At 51.1% G+C, this 25,178-nt stretch overlaps 2 protein-coding genes across 3 annotated transcripts; one reads left to right on the forward strand and one right to left on the reverse strand.

Moving 5' to 3' along the window:
- Positions 1-385: 385 nt before the first annotated feature.
- Positions 386-8,124, reverse strand: LOC100901725 (MFS-type transporter SLC18B1). The gene is made up of 12 exons (XM_003742256.2): positions 7,894-8,124; positions 5,254-5,349; positions 4,742-4,818; positions 4,512-4,659; positions 4,351-4,419; positions 3,762-3,882; positions 3,345-3,577; positions 1,872-1,960; positions 1,170-1,265; positions 994-1,071; positions 789-882; positions 386-657 (listed from the first exon to the last, which is right to left on the reverse strand). The coding sequence occupies exons 1-12, from the start codon at positions 7,999-8,001 to the stop codon at positions 562-564; spliced, it is 1,305 nt and encodes a 434-aa protein (XP_003742304.1). The 5' UTR covers positions 8,002-8,124; the 3' UTR covers positions 386-561.
- A 14,979-nt stretch (positions 8,125-23,103) lies between these two features.
- On the forward strand, positions 23,104-24,374 carry LOC100899789 (hyphally regulated cell wall protein 1). Of its 2 annotated transcripts, XM_018639115.1 has the most exons (3): positions 23,104-23,311; positions 23,625-23,746; positions 23,783-24,374. In XM_018639115.1, exons 1-3 carry the CDS (start codon positions 23,163-23,165, stop codon positions 24,232-24,234), a joined length of 723 nt encoding a protein of 240 aa, XP_018494631.1. In that variant the 5' UTR covers positions 23,104-23,162; the 3' UTR covers positions 24,235-24,374. The 2 variants fall into 2 exon arrangements, with proteins under 2 accessions (XP_018494631.1, XP_003742293.1); XM_003742245.2 differs by having other exon boundaries at positions 23,625-24,374.
- The last annotated feature ends 804 nt before the right edge of the window (positions 24,375-25,178 follow it).

The following is a 25,178-nucleotide window of genomic DNA, read 5'->3' on the forward strand; positions in this document are numbered from 1 at the left end:
GTCTGCTAGTTCAATCAGCAGTTGGAACTGAGTTTTCTCCTCCCTGGACGGCCTCTAAAAATGCCGCTCTGCTCGGGGACGGTGGGAGCGATCCCCCGCGTATCAGAATGCAAGTCCGCGCATCCAGGTTCAGGATCCGGTTGAGTTTCTGACGGCTGTCATCGAACATTCCGAATCGAATCTGCTAAAGAGAACGCGTGGGAGGAAACTCTGAATGACTTCGAGGGAAACAGGTTGATCTCGCCTCGCGAGAACTTTTTATTGTGATGATTGACCTCCTATCTTATTGGACTACGTCGTAAATGATTGTTCCGAGTCTCCGGTGATCTCATGATTCCCGTCTCGCCATATCTATCACAGATGCGCCACATCGCTCTCATTTTTGACCTCAGCCTTGTCACAGTTACGGATCCTACGGATTCGCTCAGATGGTCGAGATTCTCCCAGTTCCTCTCCTTCGGGATGAATGAATTGAGCAAGAAAGTCCCCTAATTGAATCGCGTCGCTCCAAGGGGACTCATGTCGTATCGTTCTCTTATTGATTAGTTCTGAGCGAAAAACTCATTCACCGGCAGCTAGTGTGACCTCTGTTTTACAGGAGTTCTCTGATCTTTTGACCGCGGCGTTCTTAAGTATGACGCATGAGAGGGAGATCATCTGCAACGAAAAGGTCGTGAGCATCGATTTCCTACACCTGCGAGACCTGGGAATAATCCCAAAGAGGGGAATGATCTTGGGTACATCTCAGGAATTTTCCATATCTCATCTGTCCTTCAGCAAAATCTCACCGCCACGAAAGTAATTTCCGCTAAGCACGTCGTGCAAAAGTTGTAGTCGAAGTAGTGGATTACAAGACCGCCTCCGGCGGAGCCGACGAGGCACCTGAGAGGTTGGGAAGCTTTGTTTTTTGTTCATCTAAGAAGCCATCCCAAGCAACCACATTGAGGCGAGAGCTTGCTGTAGAGAAAAAAAATCGCGCCGGGAGAATCTCACCCAAGAAAGTATGAGCCCTGCAAACATCCACCCAGCAGCGAGTAGCTGGTGAAATCATCGGGGAAACCCAACTTCTGCCTGGAATTGACAACAGGGTTTGAGAGTTTATGAGCCGCGAATCGGACGCCCCTTTCGTCTCGGAGAAGGGATGCTCGATTCGACACCGGGAAACTCACGTCATCCATTTGTATGCATCGTTGCAGCTGACCACGTAGAAAACTCCAGCACCGAAGCCAATCATAGCTTGTGCGGCGATAACATGCGACAGAGCCCTGCGCGGAAGGGAAGAACAATGATCGCACTTGGGAAGAATTCTGTTGTATCCAGCACTGTTGGAAATGCTGAAATAGTCCCAGACGAGAAAGCCCATCGTAGATGGACCTCTGAATCTCAGAGAGGCAATAACTCCAGGTCGAGACGGAAAGCGCAAGCCTCAAGCAGGCGGAAGGGATCTCTATGCGAGCATGAAATCGTGAGGATTTCGCCAAGGAGGCGCTGGTTCGAGTCGGGCTAGGGAAACGCTGACTCGCGAAAGTGTTCCGTGGTCGACTGTGGCGAGATTCTCGATAATTGAGGGGTATCGCTCAACCTATCGATCTGCGACCACAGGCGAGCGTGAAATTCATCTGCTCCGCTGAATGCTCCAAAATGTCTTGCAGGGAATCTCTCCGGCGGGACCTCTTGCAGCGGGAGCAGGCGAATCGATTTTCCGTACGACTGAGATTCGTCAACGTTTATCCCAACGCGATCAAGATCCTTGCTCTTTTCCTTTGGGTCCACATGAACGCTGAACCTGCTCATAATCCGTGCAGCTGGTTCTTTGCATGTTCTGAATCTTCCTCAATGATGTATTATATGAGCCAAAACGAGAAACTCACGGATTTGGGATGAAACGGTTTGGGGACATCATCAGCCACCCACATCCGATGAACACATGCCCACAGACAGACCATAATCGCGGGTCGCACTGAAATAATAGGAAATAATCTGAAGAAAACGACTGAAGGACGAATCCTTCATCAGATCATGAGGCATAATGCGTAGAAGGGATATCTCTCTCCGCTAGACGACACGAGCGACTCGTCGACCATTCGGGACGACATTCAGATCTGAGCTCCAAAGTGACTGCTGCGCATCAATCCTCTTTTTCTTCTCTATCGTTTTGTCCCGAAGAATCGACGAAAGTCTAGTACCTCCGAGGTGAAAAGCAATTGGAGAAAAAGAGATTCCCAAATCGAAAAAACAGTAAGGGAGTTCATGACTAGCCCCCCCCCTTCTAAGCTTCGATGCATCCTTAGTTGTTATCGCATCATTAGGGTGATCGGTTCGATTCAAACGAGTCCCGCCAGGCGAAATTACCGGTTCCCACCAGAGTAAAGTCTAATCGTGAGTACGAATCGATCCCAGACAGAATTTGAGGATGCAAAGCGCGGATTACTTGATTTAGGGAGCCTAGCTGGACAAAAGCTGTGGCCCCTGATTGAAGCGGCACCAGGGCGAAAGATTAGTCGCGCTCCTCGCAGGAGTTATGTCATCGATTTATACAACGAGACGCAGATTGTAGCTTTCGGTCTGAGTACATCGGACCCTCCCTTTTTCCGCTGATCTCGGACATAAATCATGCGCGGCCCCGAGACCCGAGAGTTCTCACGAATGCCTATTCTCTCGATTCCGCGAGCCGCTGCCCAGAGCCCATCGAGCAGAGATATCGCCTTCGCTATGATTTCGAATTTTATCAAGCTCAGAAAATGAAGTTTTTGAGGAGTTCACTCATGAGTAGCGGGCATGATGGCAGCTTCATAAGAGAGATCGGGGATTATTTTCGACTTCTCGTAGACCGATCGAAAAACACATTTCGTTGAGGTTCCAACCTGGCTTCAGACGATCGAGGCGACGGCCCAATCGGGAAGAGTAACAGAGTATTCTTATCGAATGTTTGTCGTCACTTCGCGCAAACATCGGCTCGTCGTTCAGGATGCCCGACTTCTCTCTTCGTGAGTTGTCGATGCACATGCTCGTCGCGGTGGAGCTTCTACGAGATTACAGCTCGATTCAGATGAGAGTCTTCGCTTCGATTCGGGTATGCACATGTGTACAGCCGCGCCTCAGACACTCCGGGAACTCTTACGCTCTGCGACCGACTGGCTTTCGATCGCTCCGTTGTGCTCGGGGATCGCATCGGGAAATATTGTGGGGTCGGAGGAATCACCTCGCTCGACGATTGAAAACAAGGTGCGATCTATTCCGAATGCGACGTTTCATTCAGCCTCATCCTGAGGCTTTCGCCTCGCCTATGAGGTCCTACTCAAACTTTGGATTCCTTGGCTGAGAAACTTCTAGAGCATACTTACGAACATATGCGATATCCTCGTCGCTAGCAGAGATGACAACGAATACATGGAGGCTGACACGAGGAAGATGAGTCCTTTTTGGAAAGAGTCGAGATCGTAGTCGGAGAGCTTCACCGCGAGAGTTGAGTCGTTGAAGGCTATCGACACAAACGTGAAGAAGAGCACTAAGAGATCGAATGCGATTTCGATACAAATCATCTGGTAGAAGCCTTTCGTGCTCCTCGAGGGATTGCCTGGATAACATGATATTGTTCATTAGCCGGCAGTGTTTGTGGATGCATCAACACGCCGATGTCCTCCCGAGGGGGAGCGAATACAGCTCGATCCCTTGGGGGTTCGCCGATGAGTTCGAGCCATCAGCGACTTGTCATCATCCGACGCATAGGCAGAAATATTGGCCCTAGCCGCTCTACTGACCAGAGCTGTCTTCTCCTGCTTGCGTGGGACCTGCGCGTTGTGGCAACACTCCGAATAAGCACAAAGTCAGAACGATGATCATGATACAGAACGCCGTGTACGGCGCGCTGAACCCCCAAACCTACGAAAAATCAGGAGAATAGATTACTGTCAAGGCCATGTGAGCTCTGAAAATCGCTCGCGCCGCTCGGCCTTCCGGCTCCATTCCTGCGGAGCGCAGGAGCAAGACGGCCCCGACCCTTCCGTGGGTTGACGGAGCCCGAATCGATTTCGAAGCCGCAGGTCGCAGCGGAGCGCGCCGGAATAGAGACTGGGAAAGTCCGCTCCTTTCTTCGTATGGAGCAGACTTACGAAAAAGCGACAGAGACGAATCGGGAGAGGATTTCACATCGCGACGGCAACGGGGGAGGGCTTCCCACTCGCAGTGCGTGCGTGTTCCGTAGGCAGCCCGGATTAAGAAAGGCTCTCTGTGCAGGAAGAATGAATGTTTTCGAAAAATGAACTCGGGTCCCCAGGGAGCCTTCCACGAGTTCTCTCTGACGCGGGCAAAAGCTACGCGATGACCAATAACATGTCCCCAAGAACAAACCTGATAGAGAGCTCCCCCGACTGTCGGACCAACCATGGTTCCAATGCCCGCGAACATTTCGAGGAAAGGCTGGAAACAAAGGGGGAGTTGGATGGCAGCTCGTGAGAGATCTCCTCGAAGCCCTCATTCTCCGAAACAGCCTCGGACCTTCCGTCACTGACCAGGAAAAACTCCATTCTCGTCTTGAATATCTCAGATGCGACAGCATTGTAGGCCACGCTCGATGAGGTGACTCCGAAGGCTTGCAATGTGCGAAAGGCGAGACTCGCTCCGAAGAACTCGTTCGCGTTTTTCAAAATGTTCACAAAGCTGGCGAAAAAGGTACGTTCAGTGGCTGAAATTAAATGGAACATCCGGCGTCGGAGCCGACCTCGACTGAGGTTTCGCTCACCTGAAGGCTGTCATGAAAAAAGCTTCGATTATCAATCCGCCCGCGAGAACGCTTCTGGGAGAGATACCATCGCTGATCTGGAACGTCACGACCTAGTTCATATTTTTCAACATCTGAACCCTCCGACCGTATGAAATTCATATTTCCCCCGGAGCGAATAATCTGAAGCGTTGCATATCGCGACTCGATGAGGTTCACAGGCAATATTATCGCCCTGCCTCGCGAGTCAGAGCTCCTCATGGATCGAAGCCTCTAAGTTGACGATCTTTCCACCGTCACGTAGGGGGGCTTGCGACGAGAACGTATTCTTGCCTCGAAATCTGAATGATCTTCCCCCTAGGTATCTCGATTTAGCCTCGCATGTGCGCTAGCCGCAGCGAGAATGCGAGAAGACCGCCGATGCATGCAACGACATCGCACCGCGAGGGTCGGAGACGGTCACATGACGGCGAGGCTCCGAGTGGAGGCCGGGATAAAATTTCAATTATCGTCGCAAGAATGGAGGGACGAACCTTTTTACCGATGTAGGGGCTGAAGAAGAAGCCGATGAAGGGGAGACTTGCGAAGACGAGGCCAATCTGTACGGGGCTGCAACCGCGCGAAGCGGCCTGGAATGGGGTAAAATCCGTTATACAAATATGATTTAGAGGTGATCAAGCGATATGCGACGCCGGGAATTTCAACTGTACTGCAATCGCGAGTCTCCCCGAATTTCCTCGCGGTTAGCAGAATCGTTGTTCGCGGAACAAATTCCCTCGAGCGGAGAGAGGATTCTGATCGAATTAGAGTCGCTGAGTGTCGCTCCTCGCGCAGCGGAATACCCATAATTATTCTTGGCTCACTCCGTCGCTACTCCCTGGGGTTGGAACCGATCAATCGAAGTGAAGAAAACATAGATGAAGGGAGCTCCCTCCGATCGAGCCAACCTTCCCTGGCCCTCCGTCTCCCCTTTCTGCATCATCCGACTAATTTATGCCACGCAAATCAACGGGTACGCGGCCTGGATGAAGTGTCCGGGAAGAGCCTCTCTTCCTTCAGCAGCTCGCCGGAAAGGCTGGCTTGAGTTGCTCGCATACCATCGACCATCGACAGCCGTCCGTAGCGATTCTTGATTTCGCTGCCTTTGAGCACGGAATGATGTCGCAGAACCTGCTCTGGAGTTCCGGCGAAGTTTCGGCAGCGGAAGGTATGAGCTCGCGCTTGCAGCGGAATATGACGGAGAAGCGAGATCATTCATGCGCAAGTCACGCTCGTGCCGGAAAAGCCCGGAACTTCCACATCCCCGGCGGAATGGGACCGCTCTTTGGAGCGGATATAGAATTCGAGCCCAGTAGGGGTGGTTTCCGCACAGTATTCAAGGCGCGACGGGATCGACTGATTTCACTGACACTGGGTCCAAGATCTCATCCCTTCCTCATATTTTCAATTGCTCTCGCTCCTCAGTTGGCCATTCAGCTTGACGCTAGCGCACTCCGCGAGGCGGGCATGGTACAGATGGGCGGAGTCCCGAAGTCATGTTCGCTCGGAAACCGTTCCCTCTTCCGTGTTCCTCTTCGGTGACGCCGAACCTTTTCCGTTTGATTTGATCGGTTGAGCTCCTTCTCGACTCGAATCTTGATCCGTTCCGGTCATCGAACACAGCAGCTACCCCCAACGAAAAGCACAACACAGCGAGTACTTACGGGACATCACAATGAGAAATCAAAAGGAATATGTAATCAAAAGGCGCGGCACCAACTTGACGTCCTATTATCCGAAAGACACGCCATGTCAGGAATTTTGCAAGAAACACGTCGCATCGACGGAGCTCCTCTTAGAAAGACCTGTCTAGCCTGAGTTCGCATCTGAAGTGATCCTTGTAACAGTTGAGCCATGAAGAGGCAGGGCTCCGGAGCTCCCGCGAAGGAATTTCTTGAAGTCAAGAGTACGACTGATTGAAGGGAGAATGATGGAAGATTCCCTCAAAGCTAATCTCCCCAGAAGTGAAAACCATAGGAAGGATTCGGTATCGCTCGCGATATATATTCATGCCGCTGGACTGCGTGGGAGTGCTCTATGAGGAGGTGTGTGCGGTATCAGATCGGCGGAGTGACGTTCTCCCGGGGGACAGCGTAAGTCAAAGTTCCCCACACTACCGCCTTGCGGGTTCTCGATAAGTTTTGTGGCAACTTGGCCTTGGAGAGCCCTCCAACCACGCCAGAAGATTTCCCCTTGCGCGATGCACATCGTTCCCGATCACAGATGGTTTACTATAGCGACCAGAGCTTAGTATACATATGTGAACCATGGGTCACCAGGGAATCCGGTCAGCTTGGTAGAAGAGACTTGGCGACCATATCGACCACGGGTGGCGAACGGGCGTCCTCCGAGAGGAGAGAATTTATTTCAGATACAGAGTGTTTTTGCACGCTACCTGCGATCCAAGATCACTCGTAAAAACCGAACAGAAATCCTAGGAAAAGGTTTCGACAATCGATAAGGATGGGAAAGATGCGGCTTCTCAAGGAGCGCGATAATGGCGAACCGTCAGGTGAGCTGTCAGCAGGTTTCACGCACGATCTCTGTCAGGCACACACCACCCGGATGGCCACGAATCCAAATTAATGTATCCGTGAAACTTTGGGAATGAAAATTTTCACCCAGGAAAGATCGAAGTTGCCGGGAGCTCATTCGGCAGATCCGCGTGAATCAGTGAGACAAACAGTACGTAGCGAGGAAGGATTCTATACGGGAACCCGAATCCCCGTCGAGTACTTATCGTGAGACCAGGGAGATCACGGAACTCATGGAAGTCGACTTGTGGACAGTCACACAAGACACCGAAAGCAGCCTCCGACCATATTGGAAAACTATTTTCCAGGTAGTGTCGCTCGATCGTCTTGAGCAAGGTCATGGACATGACATCATTTACGCCTGTCACGAGTGTGAGGCCGATTTTCTTATGCGTTGCGACCGGCCCTTGACGCTCCATGTTTTCTTTAGTTTCACAAGCAACTTCGATCTCAGTTGATCCCGAGTCGACCGTGACGTTCTTGAGAGGCGAGAGGGCTTTCCGTGTAGGCAGCGAAGGCTACGTTCTGCAGAGTTCGGCGTGAGATGCCCGTTGAAACTGTCCAGGGTTCGCAGCACATCGATCAGAACTCAGAACTAACCTCGGTCGGGTAGAAAGGCGCGATTCCAAGGGTACACATCATTAGGAGACATTTCCCCATACAGATCAGGCCGGCCTCGAGAAGTTTGTCCTTATCCCAAAACGCCATGCTTTTCGCTGGCGGATCGGGTAAGTCAATTGTCAAGCATTTGAAATACAGAATTCTCCAGACGGAGACGGCAGTAAGGGAAAGGAAAGAGTCGCGAGTACTCGCAACGCATGATCTCGGCTCTTGAACAGCTGATCGGACACTTAGAGTTAGTGCGCATGCGCGTAAGGCCACGCTCGTTTACACCGAGAAATGGGTACCGCGCTCGTATAACGAATTTTTCAGAAGCTAATTCAGAAGTCATCAGCCGAAGAAGATCCTCCATCGAGACATTATTCAGAAGGAATATCTCAGAGATCTGATTCGGTAGCCTGAGCTTCACAGCTCCGCGTCCCGAGCGAGCTTTCGCCTACCCCAGGGATGACACATCGAGTGGAAACTGCGAGTTTCAGTGAGAGATCCCAAGGAGATGCCGTTCCTGAAAGTCTATGACGGAGTCGAATACTGTCGTTCTTCAAAATTAGTCGCAGCGGTGGTACGGGTGAGGTTTCTCGTTCGTTTCTGCTGGTTGAATCAATGAAGGAGTCGTATCCTTCGAGCTAGTATGGAATGATACCAGTCGTAATCGCCGTCTTCCTGGACGTTCCCCTGTTGATGAGAGTCCTTGACAGGACACGCTTTCTTCTCTCTCCCTCGCACTGGAACGGAGACTTCGCATGGCCTATGGGTGCGGCTGCATTCGAGGATGCTTATGGCTACACAGCCATGAGGTTGACCAACGGAGGGAGAAGTTTCGGGGGCATGGAAATCGGACCCAGGCTCGAGCTGGGCATCGGTCGGCAAGTTGCTCTGCTTGTGGACCATCGAGTTGGGTCTGGGTGAGGCTCGATGGGTTCCTCAATTGAGATGGCTCCTCCCGCTCTTCCATAACTCCAAGAAATCCTTCGATGGAACTTCTGCCCGAATATGCCCCGTACTGCACGGATATTTGCCCTATTTCGCGAAATCAGACTTGTTAATTTTTCTGTGGAATTTGTGAGTATTTCGCATACTTTCCGTGCCGTGTGAATTCCTGCAATATTTCGCGCGCCTGGGCTCGCTCATCTTTTCGTGAAACCAGTACAGTTTGGATATGTACATATTGGGTGTTGAGCTTGGCTAGCCCGATGACAGGTTCTGCGGAGAAACTTGAGCGAACACTAGCTCAGGTTCTCTGATGACACAGCGAAACGCGAAATCGCAGCTCGTGGTTCCGAATACCGTGTTCGTTGTTAATTCATGCCTGGGCATTGCCCGAATACAGATACAGTATAAAGATGAAGAGTCTTCGTCCTCTTGGAGACTGCGTGATTCTGAGTCCCACAATCGGAACGCATGCGCCCAAGCCATTTGAATGTTGCATTGACCCTTAGAAGAGGGGAGAAGCCTACTCTCGACTTGATTGATTGAATCGTTCTGGGGTTGTCTTCGCTGAGCGAGTAGGTGCTGGACTCAAAGCTCACCGCATCCCTTTTTCGGGAAGGTTGAGCCGAAGAGTGAGTCCGGTGAGACTGCTCTGCTGTCTGTAGCGACCGATGTTTACAATCGTCGGAATGATACTCGGTAATGATCCGGACATCCTCTTCCGAAAAATCGCCCTATTTGATGAGGAGATGGTAGACTCCTAGCTCATAGATAGCTCCATGAGGAAGAATACCAACGCAGAAATAACGCACGAATACCTTCCGAACGAGAACTCAGCCCATTCATTTCGGTCTCGAAATTTGAGACAATATTCATCGCGTCAAGGGCAATCCGCCTGCCTCGACTTCCGTCAAAATTCTCGGCACCATGTGGAGTGTAGTGCGAATCACGGAAAGGTCAGCTGGCAGTGAATCTTTTGCGAACAACTCCGTGGCTCTCGATAGCAGCAGCTACGGTGGGATCGAGATGAGCTCCCTCGAAGTTCCGGAGCGTATCGAAGTGTTCCGCAAGATACCCTGCAGCTTTCATCCAAGTTCCCCGTCGAATGATTACAGGAGCCGGTGGAAGCGGTATCTGCGTTACCTGTCTGAAAACGGCAACTCGGGAGGGCGTCTCGAGGAAGATTTTCTCGATGTCCGCATTCACGTGGTCCACATCGGGGAACACGATCCTTATTTGTTCGGTGATCCGATGAATTCTATACGCTACGCACGTCACGCGGCACACTCGGGGAAAGGGTCCTCGCAGTGTTTTTGCCGCTTTCTGAATATGAAGACTCGGTCGTGATCAGTGCTGTGCGCCATCTGACTTTTTGCGGCGACGGACGCGACTGTGTTTTTCAGCGGACTTGAGACTCATGGCGCGCCGCGGTTCTCTCTTATCCGGGGCGAGCTTCATGGAGAAAGTAGATCCATAGGAGTGAGCTAGGGCACCAAAGAGGGAGTAAGCTTCGGAGTGGCGAAAGGAACCGAAGAGCGAGCACGAATTAGGTTCATTTATTGAGGGACTTGAGGGACTTATCCCGCAAGAACTCTCGATTGCCGTGTATGAAAAGACAGGACGGCAAGGGAGATGCAGGCTCGTCCTTCCTATTTCGTCCCTTGATGTGCGGCGTCGGTCGACAGAAAAACTTATGAATCGTCTCGATTCTCGGATGAGATAAGGTGTCGTCTACGATTCTCATCATCGAGAGAGCGCATCGAGGTCGGCCCAGGTTCTCTTTCTTTGACTTTGATGAGCATTTTCTTCTGTATTCCCTCGATTCGCTCCGAAAGTCTTCCGAAATCTTTCAAAAGGGCTCTCGACTATTTACCATGGGGATCATGACGGCGCGCCGTTATGTTAGAGCTCGGCGGCGGCGATCCCCGGCGATCGGGCGCGGCGCACAGCTCTGGTCGTGATACATCTATCCTCGCCTCAGAATCGACAAAGATTTGCAAAAGAACTGAGCTATAGTGGTCGAGTTCGTCACCTCCAGAGTCTCGCAGGCCAACAAGTGACCCTCGTTTGGACCGTCCACTCCCAAACCGCCGACGATGATGTTCGCCACATATCTGCCGCTAGAGTCCGTCGTTTCATGTACAGAACCCATATTGGGGAATCGCCGATCGGGTTCCTCATCTTCTCCATCGTTTGCTCATGTAGGACAGGAACATAGTTTTCTCGTAGAGTTGTCGGTTTTGGGATATGCTGCTCCGGCGAGCTCTCTTTTAGTGTTTCAACTCAATCGCTCATCGGGACCCGAGATTATAACGTCGGGCGTCTCTTACTTGTGAGATCTAGCTGGGTAAATGCACAGATCACGCGAAATGAGAGGCGAGCATGCAAAATTTGCGAGGAGCAAGGACCATGCGAAATCGACAGGAAAATTCGAATTAGGTAGAATATATGCGAGTTATGCAGGAAATATGCGAGTTATGCACAAAACACGTGAGTTATGCACGAAATATTCAAAATATGCTCAACTTATGCAGAATATGCGAAAAATGTGCAGAATTTGCAGCATATGCGAAATATATGCAGAATATGCAAGAGTATGCAAAACATGCAATTATGCGAAAAATATGAATTTCAGGACCCTAGTGATGATTGATGGGAACTCTCCCAGATGTTAGGGAGAGGAGGAAAGAGCAATCGATGTCGATTCGGAAGGTCGTCCTTTAGTTTATGAGCTCTAGATCATCATCATTCGTTGAGCGTGCATAATCCCGACTACAAATCGCAAGGGTTGAAGGATGTTCAGTGTCTTCCTCTTTCACATCAGTCCCGTAACTATGATGCATGATGTACAGAGGCTCGACTTGTCACCTTTCTCCTTCGATAATTCTGCTTAGTCGATGAGCGGATGACGGACGGAATCTGGCGATCTATCTGCCGATTTTCGAAGCCTTATGGGCTCAAGTCCTCTCATTGAGCAGCGCGGGTCATCGGGAAGAACTTGTCTAGTTCCATCGATCAAAAACCTACCGCGATAAGCCGAGTTCTCCTCCATATTCCGCTTCTCTCTCGAGCCCCCACCCGGGTTTTGAATTTAAACAGGCGCGGGGTAAGGATCTTTCCCGCCTACGTAAGGGATGAGGCTTTCACCCTCTATCGCTTCGAAGAATGTCATCCTCCTGGATATCAGATTCAGACATAAGGATCTAAGGAATGAGCATGATAACGAATAAAGGCCCAATCCTCGATTTTTCGGTCATGGGTATTTCCAAAGAGCTCCGCGCGAACCGATGTGCTTCGGCACCGCTTCAGCAGTCTCACCCGTTCTGGACGAAACAGATAAGAGCACTCTGACTTCTATTCCAGGAGTCGATTCAGAGACGATTCGAAGGGAAGCGCTTCCCGACATTGCGATGGAGACAAACTTCGTACAATGTTCTACTCACTTAGCGAGATTTGAATTCAATTCCATAGGATGCCGAATGGAAAGTAGTGCACTTACTCGGTCTCGTCGCGCTCTGTCTGAATCGGATTTCAAATGAGCAACAGGATCTAGGGATACGTGATACATCACGGACTCGTCTCGTGATGAATCAGGGCAGGGAATTTCGCTCGTCGTAATGGATTTCTCTTAGCAGTCCCCAGGACTCCTGGTGAGGGATCTGCGGAGCCCAAGGCGTGGGCCGGAGTCCGCTTAGTCATGGCTCGGGGAATCTCTGCAGCCATTCGTCGGAGGAGTATGGATAACAACCTCATTCCCGTAAAAAGGAGCCGGCCGCCTTATTTCCAGCAGCGACCTTTCGAGAGACGCTGTGAACATCTATGCGCCAAGGACAGAGCTGCTCGCCGCAGAAAATGTGCACTGACCGATCCGCTCTCGACAGCTTCGAGTGGATCCATCCTGACAGCAGCACGCTAACATAATTTTCGGCCGAGGAGAATCGTTCGGCTCATCGAAATCTTCACCACCTAGGATCAACTCCAAGCGAGACTCTGTCGTGAGCCTACGCGTGGAGGAATGGGGATACAACGACACAACATTCGGAAGGAGACATCAGGGGAACGTTTGCTCGCAGATCGAAAAAACGCGGGAATTTTCCCGGAGAATCCGAATATTCGAAAGGACGATTTTCTGACTTCTGACGCGTTTGGATTTCCTCTTGAGTCATACTGTCTCAAGCCCTCTGGAGGATCTGACCGCGAGACCACGGCCGCGAATCAAGTGCACTCCAGCTCGAGTCAAGATTTATATCTGGTCACGTCGCCGTCATCATCTGACCACTGTCTCGAGAACCACTCACAATGCCGTCTCGCCAATCACAGTTGGCATCTTGAATGTTTTTCTTCTGTATCGTATTGTTCTGCTCAATATCGGGGTCTCGTTCGAGATTCGAACACGCGAGTGCCCCCCAGGGCAAGAGAAAACATTTTTTCCTAGAGTCTCATCGCAGCGGAAGAAAACTTGCCGGAAATCCGCGAGCTCCCTCCGCGGCCCTCCTCCAGTACTCGCATGCTGCCGACATCAATTCCGATCAGAGAGCCTTCGATCTATCTTGAGCTGCATGAGGAGGACACTTCAAACATACAGATAGGAATAAGACGGTAAGGGCGAGCAGCGGATGGTATCGAATCGGACTAGCAAAACCACGCGAGTCCCGCGCGGGTTACACCGCGAGTTTCCCTCGTACTCCGAGTCCATCGAGTTCGATAATGAGCGAGGCTCCTTAATTTCCTGCGCTGCTTCCGTGGCGGTCTGGGGCCCTCTGGAAGGACTCTGCTGGACCGATCGAATCGCGCGAGGTTTATTTCTGAACGAGAAAATCTCGATTTCGGTCCCAGACCCCGGAGCATCGCACGACATGGATTCTTGTATCGATGTCTTGCTAATACGAGCTTTTTGTGAAACCAATGTAGGTGAGCTATTGACGTTCAATGCTGCCGAATGACAAGACGGGACACAGAGCCACAGGGCTCGCCGGCAAACAATACAACACGATGCGTCGGGAGTATTGGCAGGAATATTGGTAGTGCTCTCGTTTCGGTGATTGATTTGCAGCTACATGTATTGAGCAGCTGTTTTAGGACATGGGGCGTCTAGATCGATATCCGAACTCTCGTCTTATTCATGAACGGATCGGTCTTGGTGTGATCATCGATTCTCGGCGGATTTCGGCAGTTCTGCGGATATATCGTATAATCGCTCGATTCAGGGGTCGCTCTTCCGTGAGAGAGATTGCTCGTTCCGAAGTACGCTCTGCGTTCGGCAACTATTCAGGTGCGGTGCTTGTCCGCCGAGAGGAGCACATTCCATCGGCCTCCCGCACCGAGCTGTGGCAGCGGGCGAGACCGCATTTTCTCTCTGGAAAGGCTTACTCAGCTAAGCTAATTGAAGTCGCGACAAAAGCGTCTCTGGACCGGGAAACATGTTTGCGCTGAGGACGAGTTTTTCGCAAAGCTACTTCGGCGAGTGAGGTTGCGTTCATGCTCATGACATCATTGGAACAATCCGATGATAAAAAATTGCCGACAAACACACTGAACGTTGATCCGCGATGACAGCAGCAGAATTAGGAATTCCGGGGTATTCGCAGCTTCATTAGCAACAGATAAATCCTTCCCCGATGAGTATCAAGGGAAACGCTGGAAAAGTCGTGCAGCTTTCAATCGAGGCTCGGAGCGAGAGCCGATCGGAAAGCCGAGTTCTCGAGCAGAGTGCCAGGCTTGTCGCTCCGTGTCATGTGCTGAAAGGCTCGACTGACAGTGCCGATGTGTGCCGGGATAGCGAACGATTTCTGCAAGTGTGTGCGATTTTCCACCGGTCCCGCACTCGCATAATCGAGCTTGTTTCCTCGCGAACCTTAGGCTGCCTCAATGTTCGTTTTTATGGGTGGGCACCTGGACGGACCTCCTGAAGAGGTACATCATTCTCGTCGTAAGACGGTATTTACACAACGAGATAAGAACCAAAATCATTTCTTATCCGAAAAGAATATACCAACGTCAATTCACCTCCGTGCGAGCGATGGATATCCTTGTTATGTTCCAGGAATCTCCCAATTCGTTCCGCCGATCTGCGACTAGCCAATGTGCCAGCAGGGAATCACCCCGTTCGTGGGTTCCCTCCTCCCAAGCGGGCTCCTGGAATCAACTATGCTCCTTCTGGTTCTCGTGAGCTGTGGATGATTGTCAACAGGCTGCACCTGTGAAGGATAGGTGGCGAGCTCGAGGGACTTACACCGAGCATCTTTATCCAGGATCACGTCGGGTATGCCGGAATAGAAATCCGAATGATAAGCTGAGACTCTCCTGAAATGTCCGTCAGCGCCGATAATTCCTCCGAGTCGTTGCGGCGGATCGGCTTGTCGCTGCAGAAAATCCCCATCGAAAGAACGCTGTAGGAACGGAACGCACGAGCATCTTCTGATATTTCCGGAGCTGTTCCCAGGCTCGCACGGAAGACCTCTGTCGGGAGTCGGCCGAACGTCCGTGGGACGCATCTCGAGCGACCTTCCGAAGCCTTCGGCTCCAGAGTCTGTCAAGTAGTGAGCGAGTTCTTGTCCTCTGCCCGCGAAGGGGGACAAGATTCCGTTGCATGGATGAAAATTTTCCCGATGCGGGCCTTCTTCGAGCCATTTCAATGATATTTCACGGCAAAAACAGTCGAGTACAGTGTTTCCACACTCTAGAGGTGGAGAAGATTCCAGTTGACAGGGGACTTCCAGTTTTCTCTCGAAACTCGATTCAGAAAAGATTTGCTTCAAGAACCAGTGCAGCCCCTTCGGACGATCATCGGGCTCGTATCCCTGATTCCGCGCTTCCTCCTTGTTAAGCAAATATACGTATTCCCAAACGTAATGAAGATTCTCCGGAAAGCCGAAAGCGGCCATTCCGCGGGCGGCATTTCTCCGTGGTCGAACTAATGTATCTACACCGGAACGTGCATGTTCTGCCTGCCATCCAGATCCACCTCCCTAACGGAAGGCATCCGGAAACCTCGGCTGGGACCATCGCCTCGATTCTAAGCTGTGCCGAGGCATTCTTTCCGACGCGCGAACTGTCATCCTGGACATCTCTTTCCTGAGTTGTCAGACCCCTCTGCTCGAACGACGCGGCATCTGCCAGGAATTTATTTGACAAAGGTGTCTACGATCCCGGACCTCAAAGCGATGTTCCCTCGATCGGGCTACCTGGCGATCGCCTGGAAAATTTCTCCTCAAACATCGGCTCGTTGGCGCAGGAGTTCAGAGTCGAAAGTTTACGAAAGACTACGCTGATGGGGACGGCTTCCGGCCTATCCCCATTTCGATTTTGAGCTCCTCGGCTCGGCTCAGGATGAAGCATCTGAGAAGCGTCGTTATACCGATGATCTCTGTGAGATATTCTTGATTGCGGGGGAATAGATTTTGGAGCCCCTGGAGCCAAAGCGGGGAGCAGCATTCGCTTCGCCTGAAAAAATACTCATCTGAGGGAGGTAATTCCGGGAACTGTGTGAACGCACAACTTTTCCGTGTGACTGTAACACGGGCTCTAGGCCCACAGCAGGCACGAAATGCCATACTATGTTTGTTCTGGCGAATAAATCTATTATCATGAGAGAAAAAAAAAACTTCGCTGTCGGGCATAGCGAATCATCCTCTTTCTAACTCCCTGCATTCCTCGCTCCGGAGAGCATTGTATGCCCCTTGATACGAGAAAAATTTCTTTCATTTCCCGCGAGCTTCTCCGGCGCTCGGATGTGGCCCACCAAGGTTTTCAATCAGGCACCCCTGCCGTAAATCATAACGATGATGCAAAAGCGCTCGTGGCTTGTTTGGATTTCTCCACGGTAGTTTTTTGGAATTTCGAGGAGCTTGGGAGTTTCATCAGACTCGTCGAATTAGATGACCCGTGTCCCCGACGGAGAGCAAATCGGTTTCGATGTACTTTTCGAAAACGGATTTCCAAAATCCGTCCACGGGAAGCCCAAGACCGATATCCGAGGTTCGGAATTACGGAACTTTCGGGGCGACCGGATATTAATGCGACACGACGAGGAGCGCGGAACTCACTTTTCACTCGAGTCACGGACCCGGTTCGAAGGCTGTTGCCCAATCCCGCATTCCGATATTTTCCCGAACCACGGCCTGAATATATTGGAGCAGACAGTCATGGAGTCTGCTTGGGAATTTCCGACAGAGTGCTTCCGAATGAAGACGTATGACCCCGTACAGTCTCGAATCAAACCCGGGGAACTTGTAGCGCGTCCGTCCGGCTCTGACCGCAATATGGGCTCATGATTCAGCGGCTGAGGGATTTCCACTCTGCACTGACCCTCTTCACGTGCTCCAGATAGTATTTTCTGTCCAAAATCGATAAGCCATCCCAACTTCCAAATAGTGCCGAGAATGACAGCCGCAATATCCAACTAGCGCATGAGGTTTCTGAGCAAAGCGGACGCTGCTCCGAAGATTTCGTTTTCCGAGGTACGGATGGACTCGCCATACGAGCAGTGAAGGGTGAAGACGGAGATGCGCACAAACCATCGATCGAATTGACCCTCATCGGTGCGTGTCGGCATCGGCGACCGGCCGCTTTTCACATTTCGAGGGTGATAAAATCCAAGGTGGAATAAGCTCCGAAGAACACCGTAAGCTCCTGAACTTCCCATACGGGGGGCTTGTTTCACGTGGGGCTCCCCCGCAGAGAGTCTGTGACACGTGGCTTCCTTGTATCCGGAACCTCAAAGTATTAGAGGAGATGAGGGAACAAATTGAGTTCCCCCGCAGTTTCTCGAGCATGTTCTTGAGCTCTTGATGATCCGGAGTTCACACGACGCACGCATCCCTCAAATGTCATACATCCCGAATGCGCTCCGGATCCACGAAGCTTCGCTCACAGGATCCCAGCTCGAACTCACGGCCCTTCTCTCTTATCACGTTTTTTCTCCGCCATGAGAATACGTTATACCTGAATCATCGTCATGAATGAGCCTCCGTCATTTGTATGAGCGCGCCCCTCGACACAGAAAGACCGTAAGAGTAAACTGCCCTTTCTCCGGTAGGAGAATCTGGCTCCCCGGACAGGCAGACGTTATTTCCATTGAATTCAGGAGACTCGTCGCCTTAAGAGATGACAGTGAAAGCTCACGATTCGGACAATTTAATTATCACAATTTCCTCCTACGGCTTCGAGCTAGTCCGTAGCCGGACACGACTTTTGGCTCGAACCTGCTCGTTGATTCCGCGAATTCTCTCAACAAGCCTATGCGATGACCAATTTTCATCGAGAAATTCCGTATTTACTCACGATGGGGGACCTTCGTCTCTCTAATCTAATCGAATCTAATCAGAGTCTCATCCGTGCCCTGGACTCACTTGGAGGGGATATTCATTCCGACGAGTTCGTTCCATTCCTCCTCCTCAAATATTGAAACTGAAGGAAGAATATCCACAGAACGCTTGACGAACTGGCTCGAAGGCCGAGTCGCCAAGTACTTCGCGGGACGAACGAGCATCGCATTGTCAGCAGGACTCTGGGACGAAGGTCCGAGCAATGGAATTCGTGAGGATGAGCTGGAGCAGGTCCTGGCTGCGTTTGCTCGACCCGTAAATATCCGCTTTCTAGAGTCCGTCCACGGACAAGATTGGGCAGAGGTTAGGTTTCGAATGCTATATTTGGTCGATGTCCAGCGATTTGCGAACTCGCTCTGGATTTCGAGAGTTCGTGAGGTTATGCGTGAGAGGGAGGTGGGCATACTTATCCTCGTAGCGTTGTCCACAACATCCGGGTCGTCAAGATCGTGACACGGTGAGATGTCGGAATACGATTGAGTCATGAGGAGACCACTACGGACGAAGATATCTACCGCTGCCTGGACAGTACTGACGTCAAAGGGACCTGACACTGACGTCACTTTAGACTTTTCCTTAAGTGACGGAGAATTCTACAGTGACATCACACCGAAAGAGCTATGTCATTCCGACGGTTGAGCTGACTCCTCGGATCTTGTTCGACTGCATATGAGCTGCTGTCGCGGCGAACTCGTGCATCAACCGAATGCATGACTTCGAAACTTGCTAGTTTTCGCAATCGAGTTTCTCCCGCTCCTCTGATCATAATTTATTGAGTATACATGATACATGAAGTTTATTTTCATCGCTGAAAGCGCAAAAGCAAAAAGAGCGTTGGAGAAAACAGCAAAAACGGTCGAGTGAAAAGCGAGTGAGTGAAACAGCGACGTCGTCCCGATCTTGTCCCGGATCTCGTTCCATTCTACCACTTGCGGTGAAACTGCGCATAGACGACATAGAAGACTCCCACTTTCCTACTTAAACCCATTCATGTTGATTCATCTAATGGTTTCCGCTCTAGAAGACATCCGGCTCAATCGAGCAGTATCACTTCTAGCGAAAATATCCCAATAGAACAGCAGTCTCCATTGACAGGGCAGGTTTCGGCGTGAATGAGCCATCGACGGGCAGCACCCAATCGACGGCAGCACTTCCGAGTTCAGGCATTCGGGTACCCGCGTCGCGGAGAGTCGGAAGCCCCTCGTGCAGCCCGTTTGCGTGAATATTCAGCACAGTATAAGAATTTATCCGGTCAATTCACTATTGATGCCAGCATGAGGAAGCAGACTCTTTCCTCCCACTGGTGGACGGGAGGAGTGAACGGGTAGTTCCCGCTAGACGGACGGGTTGCGATGCGTCGACGAATTGACGGGCATGCTCTTTAATCATAAGCTTGACGGTGAACATAATATGGTCTTACAGGCTATCGTATGTTTGAATGGTATCGCGTCCTAAAGGCTCCGTCATACTATACAAGAGCTTGAGCAGCCTCCGGAAGGAAGCGCCGAAGCAGCGGACGGATGTTCGTGGAAACGATAATCGGAGATCGATACTCGGAGAATCGATAATCCGGAAACCGGGGCGGAATCGCGCCGCGTGCACGCGCGCGCTGACCACTCGGCCACCGCGCGGGCGATCACTTGAGGAACATTTTTTATGATGGAACGAATGTCATGCAATAATATAAATACACCAGCCGTTGAGCGCAGCCGGAGGCTGCGATCACCGGTCGCCGATATAGAGGACGATATCCGCCCTACATAATTAAATCCGTGCGTTTCGAAACACAATATGTAGAAGTTTAGCGTACCTTAGTACCATATAGTACCACATTAGTTTCGTGGTCAATCAGGACGGTTTTTCGACAATCACTGGGCCGAGGGATGGGAGATGAGAAAAAAAACATCTTTTTGCACACCGCGGGATCATTTCGCGACCGCCGAATCACGTGCGCGCCGGAGTCGGTGAGGAGAGAGAGCCGAGAAACGGCTGAAGCGCTTGCGCTTTTATTCTAAGGGGGGATCATTCGTGAACGAAGTCGAACTACTCACCGTGTTTTCGTTCGAATTGTCCACATTCGGGCACTGTAAGTATGACGTTTGCGTTATCTTTCTCGAATTTGTCTTTTCACCGTGTTTGATCTCCATCTGATCGATCAGGGGAAGCTCCTACCATGATATACCACATCTGCCTTGATTTACTCGTTAGTAGAGGATTCACGAATCACGCCATCAACGCGACCCAGTTCAGCTATCATTTCGCGACCCATCTTTGCCTCACAAGCAGTCCTTCCTCACCCACCTCGGTGATGATTCATGACCGAACTTGCACCTGTATTCTTCCCTCTGGAGTTTTCTACTGTGCATCGAGCTTCCCCCGCAGACCCCGACATTCCGTCACGAGCAAATCTTACGCAGCGTACGGAGTGAAAACGAGACAGAATGCGTCCGACTTGAGAATCTGACAATGTGACGGAAGGCTTTCCGCTCCGATGGGAAACACCGCTCTTCATCGAAAATTCCTGCTACCAATCTACGCTAGGCGTCATCCGAGATATCTAGCGGGAGGATCATTCTCACTCAGTACAGACCTGCTCTCTCGGATATTAAATGGTGGCACATAAGAAGGACTTCGGTGGAACCGATCCAACCTCTGGATATCGTGCAAGAATGCCTGTTCCTGGACACATAAAAAAGGATTCGGCGGAATCGCTCCGGAGAAAGGATTTTTTTGTGAGAGGAATCCCCTCCGTAGCTTGCGGAGAAAATCGAGGTCCCCGGGTTCGCCCGACAATCGCGGCCAATACGCAGCCTGTTGAGTGCCCTTTGCAACCCAAATGTGTTCGTTTTTCTCGGGTCAAGGGAGCGCGAGCGAGCTCTTGGAATCAGGGCAAAGCCTGGTATTCGCCTGTCACAGTCTTCGAACGGAAGACTCTGTGGCGAAAGGCCGAACCAGTAAAGCAAACACGCTCTGTTCACTATTCGCGAGCACGTCGACTAGAGAAATTTCATTTGGAAATATGGAAGTCACAAGCACAAACGTATACAGGAGCTTTCTCGGAGCAATCGGATTTGGACGGCCACTTTGTGGGCTCGAATATGCTATTCGAAGCGGTGCGGCTCGGCGATGAAGAGCTGGCGCTCCCAGAGTACCGATTCGCAAAAACGACCTCCGATGGGAATTCCTTGTGTCAAACACGTATGAATTCATTGTATTTCGTCGCAGATCGGATACTCGACTTGATTATTCATCTGGGACGACCTCGATTCCGATATCTTGTCTGACTTTGTTGTGATTCCTTAGCGAAAGATCGATCGAAGTAAAACATATGTCTTCCTCAGGAATATATAGATTCGTCCGGAATCCGTATAACCAGGTCGCGGACTCCGGAGGAGGGCTTAAGTTTGCTTCGTTTTCGTTCCGTGTTTCTTTCTTTCAGAAACGATGTGTTCAAAGTGTAATCATCAGTTGCTCAGAAACTCAATTCGAGTAGGATTGGCGAGACACGCCCTAATCCGTCCTTGAAGAGCGCCTCCACGTGGCGTTTGTATACAGAAACTCTCAGCGAGGATAGTGTAGTCGATTTTCGCCTTGCAGTCTCTTCTCTCGTTTGGAAAATAACTCAATAAATTCCTCCCAGCCGACTCCTCCGCTTTGTCGAAATCGGGCCGACATCACTTCTCTGTGGATTCCTACATGGAATTCGATATAGGTATCCCTGATTCTCGTATGTTGAGATGGACGACTTAGTTCGACAAGAATAGACTTTTGAAGATTTCTTGCTCTCGTTCTGACTGCTCCCGGCTTGCCCCCTCCCCCTCCCCCCCCCCGTCCTGGGTCAACAATCACCGTAAGGGTCCGTGAGGACAAGATGGGACGAAGAACTGATATGCTGTCAGTGTGATTCCATGATGCTCAGAAATTTGTCGCTGCCGCACAATCATGTGCTGTGGGATTTCGGCGTTCGAAAACACCAGGGAAATATGATACAATCAATGAAGTCAGGAATCTCTCATCAATGTTATCAAATTATCATGAAGGACAATTTCCGCTTCCATCTCGATTCGATTACGCCAAAAGTTGCGGGAAATCCGCACACCCGAACGGACTGATGTCTCTCGTCGGAGCATGCATCATCAACGCCCACCGAGGAGCGGATATCAAGGTTGGCAGGAATTCTCTCCGACGAGAACCGATGCGAAAGGAATAGCCCGCAGACGAAGGTAGGTGAGTGCTTCCGGGAGACGCGAGGCTTTGATCTCAAAATAAGTACATACGTTCATCCGTTGCATTGTTGAGTAGGTGCTCATCGTCCCCGTACGTATCTAGTTACTCTGACGCTATTTTTTTCCCGGAGCACCCCGAGGAGAAAGCTTAGCCAAGGATAGGAGATTATAATCCATTGACTCATGCCGCGTAAATGTTGTCTCGAGGTGGGATTGCTCGGGTGGTTTTGGAGTGGTTTTCGAACTTGTTTTCCGGCTCGAGCAGAAGACGGAAAATCCCTCGCTACGTCACGACATCGATCACTACGTGGAAACATCAAGCGATCGTGAATGCTGCGGATGGATTCCTCTCCTCGAGAAACTTTCTCGAATTCTTCCATAAGGAATTGAACTTAAGTCTCCCTGTCGATTCCGAAGCTTCCATGACAAGATCTTAGTCATCTTATTGACTTCAGCAATGGAAAAAGAGTTTGATGAGTCGGTTCGAGATAACGTCCGGTCAAACGACAGCAAAGCAACGATAGGACTCGCAAACCCGGACAGCGCTTCACTACAACGGAATCAGTGTAGGCATTTTCAACTCATAAACCAATTATGTGATGTGATAGTGTGCGAGACGATCGCGGTTTCGCGATGACGCGTCTAGCTCAGACTCATAAACGGCTCACGGATAGGGACCTGGCTATAAAGAGGCTTGCTCGCAGTCCCAGCGACCACACTGACCGAGTAGCTTTCTACTGAACGGACACTGTGCTCAAGGAAAATCATGAGATCCCTAGTTTTGTTGCTCGTCCTGCCCGCAGTGGCGTACGGCGCTCTCATCTTCGGCGGCGCCAATACGGCCAAACGTTGCAGCGGAGTCTTGGTTAATGGAACTGTCAAGGACAACGTAGCTGACCCCGATGATTGCACAATGTGAGTATCTCATTCTCTTATCCGGAACGTATGTCGAGGTATCGCGATGTGACTTTGGAAGATTCTGACGTGCCCGGAAAAAATGGGGGTCTGCGTTTAACGGTATCTGTCACGTATCGTGAAGGATGAACAATGGAGTTTCCCGAATGGCCTCATCAGACCTCGCCATCGTGCCGTGGCGATGATCTAATTTAGAAGGTCCCCGATTATTTTTATTCTTCCGGTGAAGTAAACCACTTCGGTCGGCGGGAATATTGCCTGGGTCCTTGACTCGGTCAACTTATATTGACTGGCTTGTTATTCTCGTTCTCAGACACTACGTGTGCACTCGTCCCTTCCAAGCGAAGCTGAGGTGCAGAAACGGACAGCATTTCAGCGCGACGGAGAAAAAATGCACTGATCCTTGCACTGCTGCGTGTGACACCAGCCTTGTTTGCACGACTACGGCGGAGCCTGAAGTCTCAACTGAAGGCACGACTGCCGACCCGCTCACTTCAAACGATGCCACCGCTGCTACCGATGCAGCTGCGGAGCTCGAAACGAGCTCCTCGGATTCCTCTTCGGTCTCTGCTTCATCTGATCCCGTCACGGCGGGAGGATCCACGGGAGGACAAACTGTTCCGTCTGGCGAGGATTCCAGCCCGTCGGAGTCTTCTGCGAGGAATTCCAGCCCCACGGAGTCTACTGCGAATACGTCTGACTCGAGCGACGCCACGATTAGCGACTCGCCGACTCCTCCTCAAGATAGCACCGTTCGCGGCTCGACTGGAACCGCTGAGTCGAGAGCCGATGACGATGCAACGACCGAAGGGACTACATCGCAAAGTGTTGAGACGACGACGGCTTTCTGGCAGACAATCGCCAAACACTTCAACCAGCCTCCCTCTACGATTCCTGGATTCAGCGGAACCATCAAGCAGTAGACAGAATCGGACCAGGCCCGTCGCTCGCGATTGATGTAATTTATTCCATGGCTGTCGAACCTCACAAGCGTACTCAATTCCTCATTGTCGATCATCGAACATCACAATAAATAATCAATAAGCAAGCCGCCGTTCCCCGTGTTGGTATGCATCTCCTTATTTAGGCAGTCAGACTGGAAGAGTCCTGTGAGAATCGTTGCCTTCATTCCTCCCCGAAAATCTGGATGCAGAGGAACCAATTAAATTGGGATTCATGCTTCGTATCACACGCGGGAATGCAACCTTTTTGGAATTTGACGCGAAACGTCTCCAGGGGCAAGGGAAGGGAGCATCGGCTCGATTCGCCGTATCCATCCCCTCTCCGTCGTATGCCCCTCGGGGGAGAGCCCGCGACGCGATACAAGTGTCTGGTCCAGATCAGAGCATCCGCAGAATCCGACTGATTGACAGCGAACGCAAAAGTTCACGGTGTCGATAATTGGGCTGTCGACGACATCCCCTGCGGCCTATGCCGCGGAGCATAGAGTCGTTACCTCCATTGCGACTCTTCTCGCGCAACCACCTGTCACTCCTATTCTCGTTCCGACCCACTGCGATGCACTTACCTCTCGCAGTCGGGAGCAAGAACCATCTCGCTGCGCGAGACCACGGCGGAGGCGTCACGGTATGTGTACATCAAGACGCAGGGTCGCTTCCGGTCGTGTAGCGGAAGTCTGATGTCGACACGTATGAATGGCAACATTCACAATCGTTTTCGAATCACCGACGAACATCCGGGAGCTCTCGATGTCAAGTGATACCTCGAGACTATTCCGACGTCGTCCTCATATGTACATGCTTTGCTTTTTCGAGAAGCCTCAAGGGGCTCTCGGGTCGGGCGCCGGAGTTCGTTCGACCGACGCGACATCGAGCCCCCTCGGCATCTGCTCAAAGCAAACGGGAAC

The sequence above is a fragment of the Galendromus occidentalis genome, unplaced genomic scaffold (assembly GCF_000255335.2).
Source record: "Galendromus occidentalis unplaced genomic scaffold, Mocc_1.1 scf7180000077360, whole genome shotgun sequence".
Classification (NCBI taxonomy): domain Eukaryota; kingdom Metazoa; phylum Arthropoda; class Arachnida; order Mesostigmata; family Phytoseiidae; genus Galendromus; species Galendromus occidentalis.

Coding starts and splice junctions, on each gene's coding strand:
- LOC100901725 (XM_003742256.2), bottom strand. CDS start 8,001: ATGGCGTTTTGGGATAAGGACAAACTTCTCGAGGCCGGCCTGATCTGT. Junction 4,819..5,253: donor GCCCCTACATCGGTAAAAAG/GTTCGTCCCTCC, acceptor GTGACGTTCCAG/ATCAGCGATGGTATCTCTCC. Junction 883..993: donor CAGGGCTCATACTTTCTTGG/GTGAGATTCTCC, acceptor CCAACCTCTCAG/GTGCCTCGTCGGCTCCGCCG.
- LOC100899789 (XM_003742245.2), top strand. CDS start 23,163: ATGAGATCCCTAGTTTTGTTGCTCGTCCTGCCCGCAGTGGCGTACGGC. Junction 23,312..23,624: donor GACCCCGATGATTGCACAAT/GTGAGTATCTCA, acceptor TCTCGTTCTCAG/ACACTACGTGTGCACTCGTC.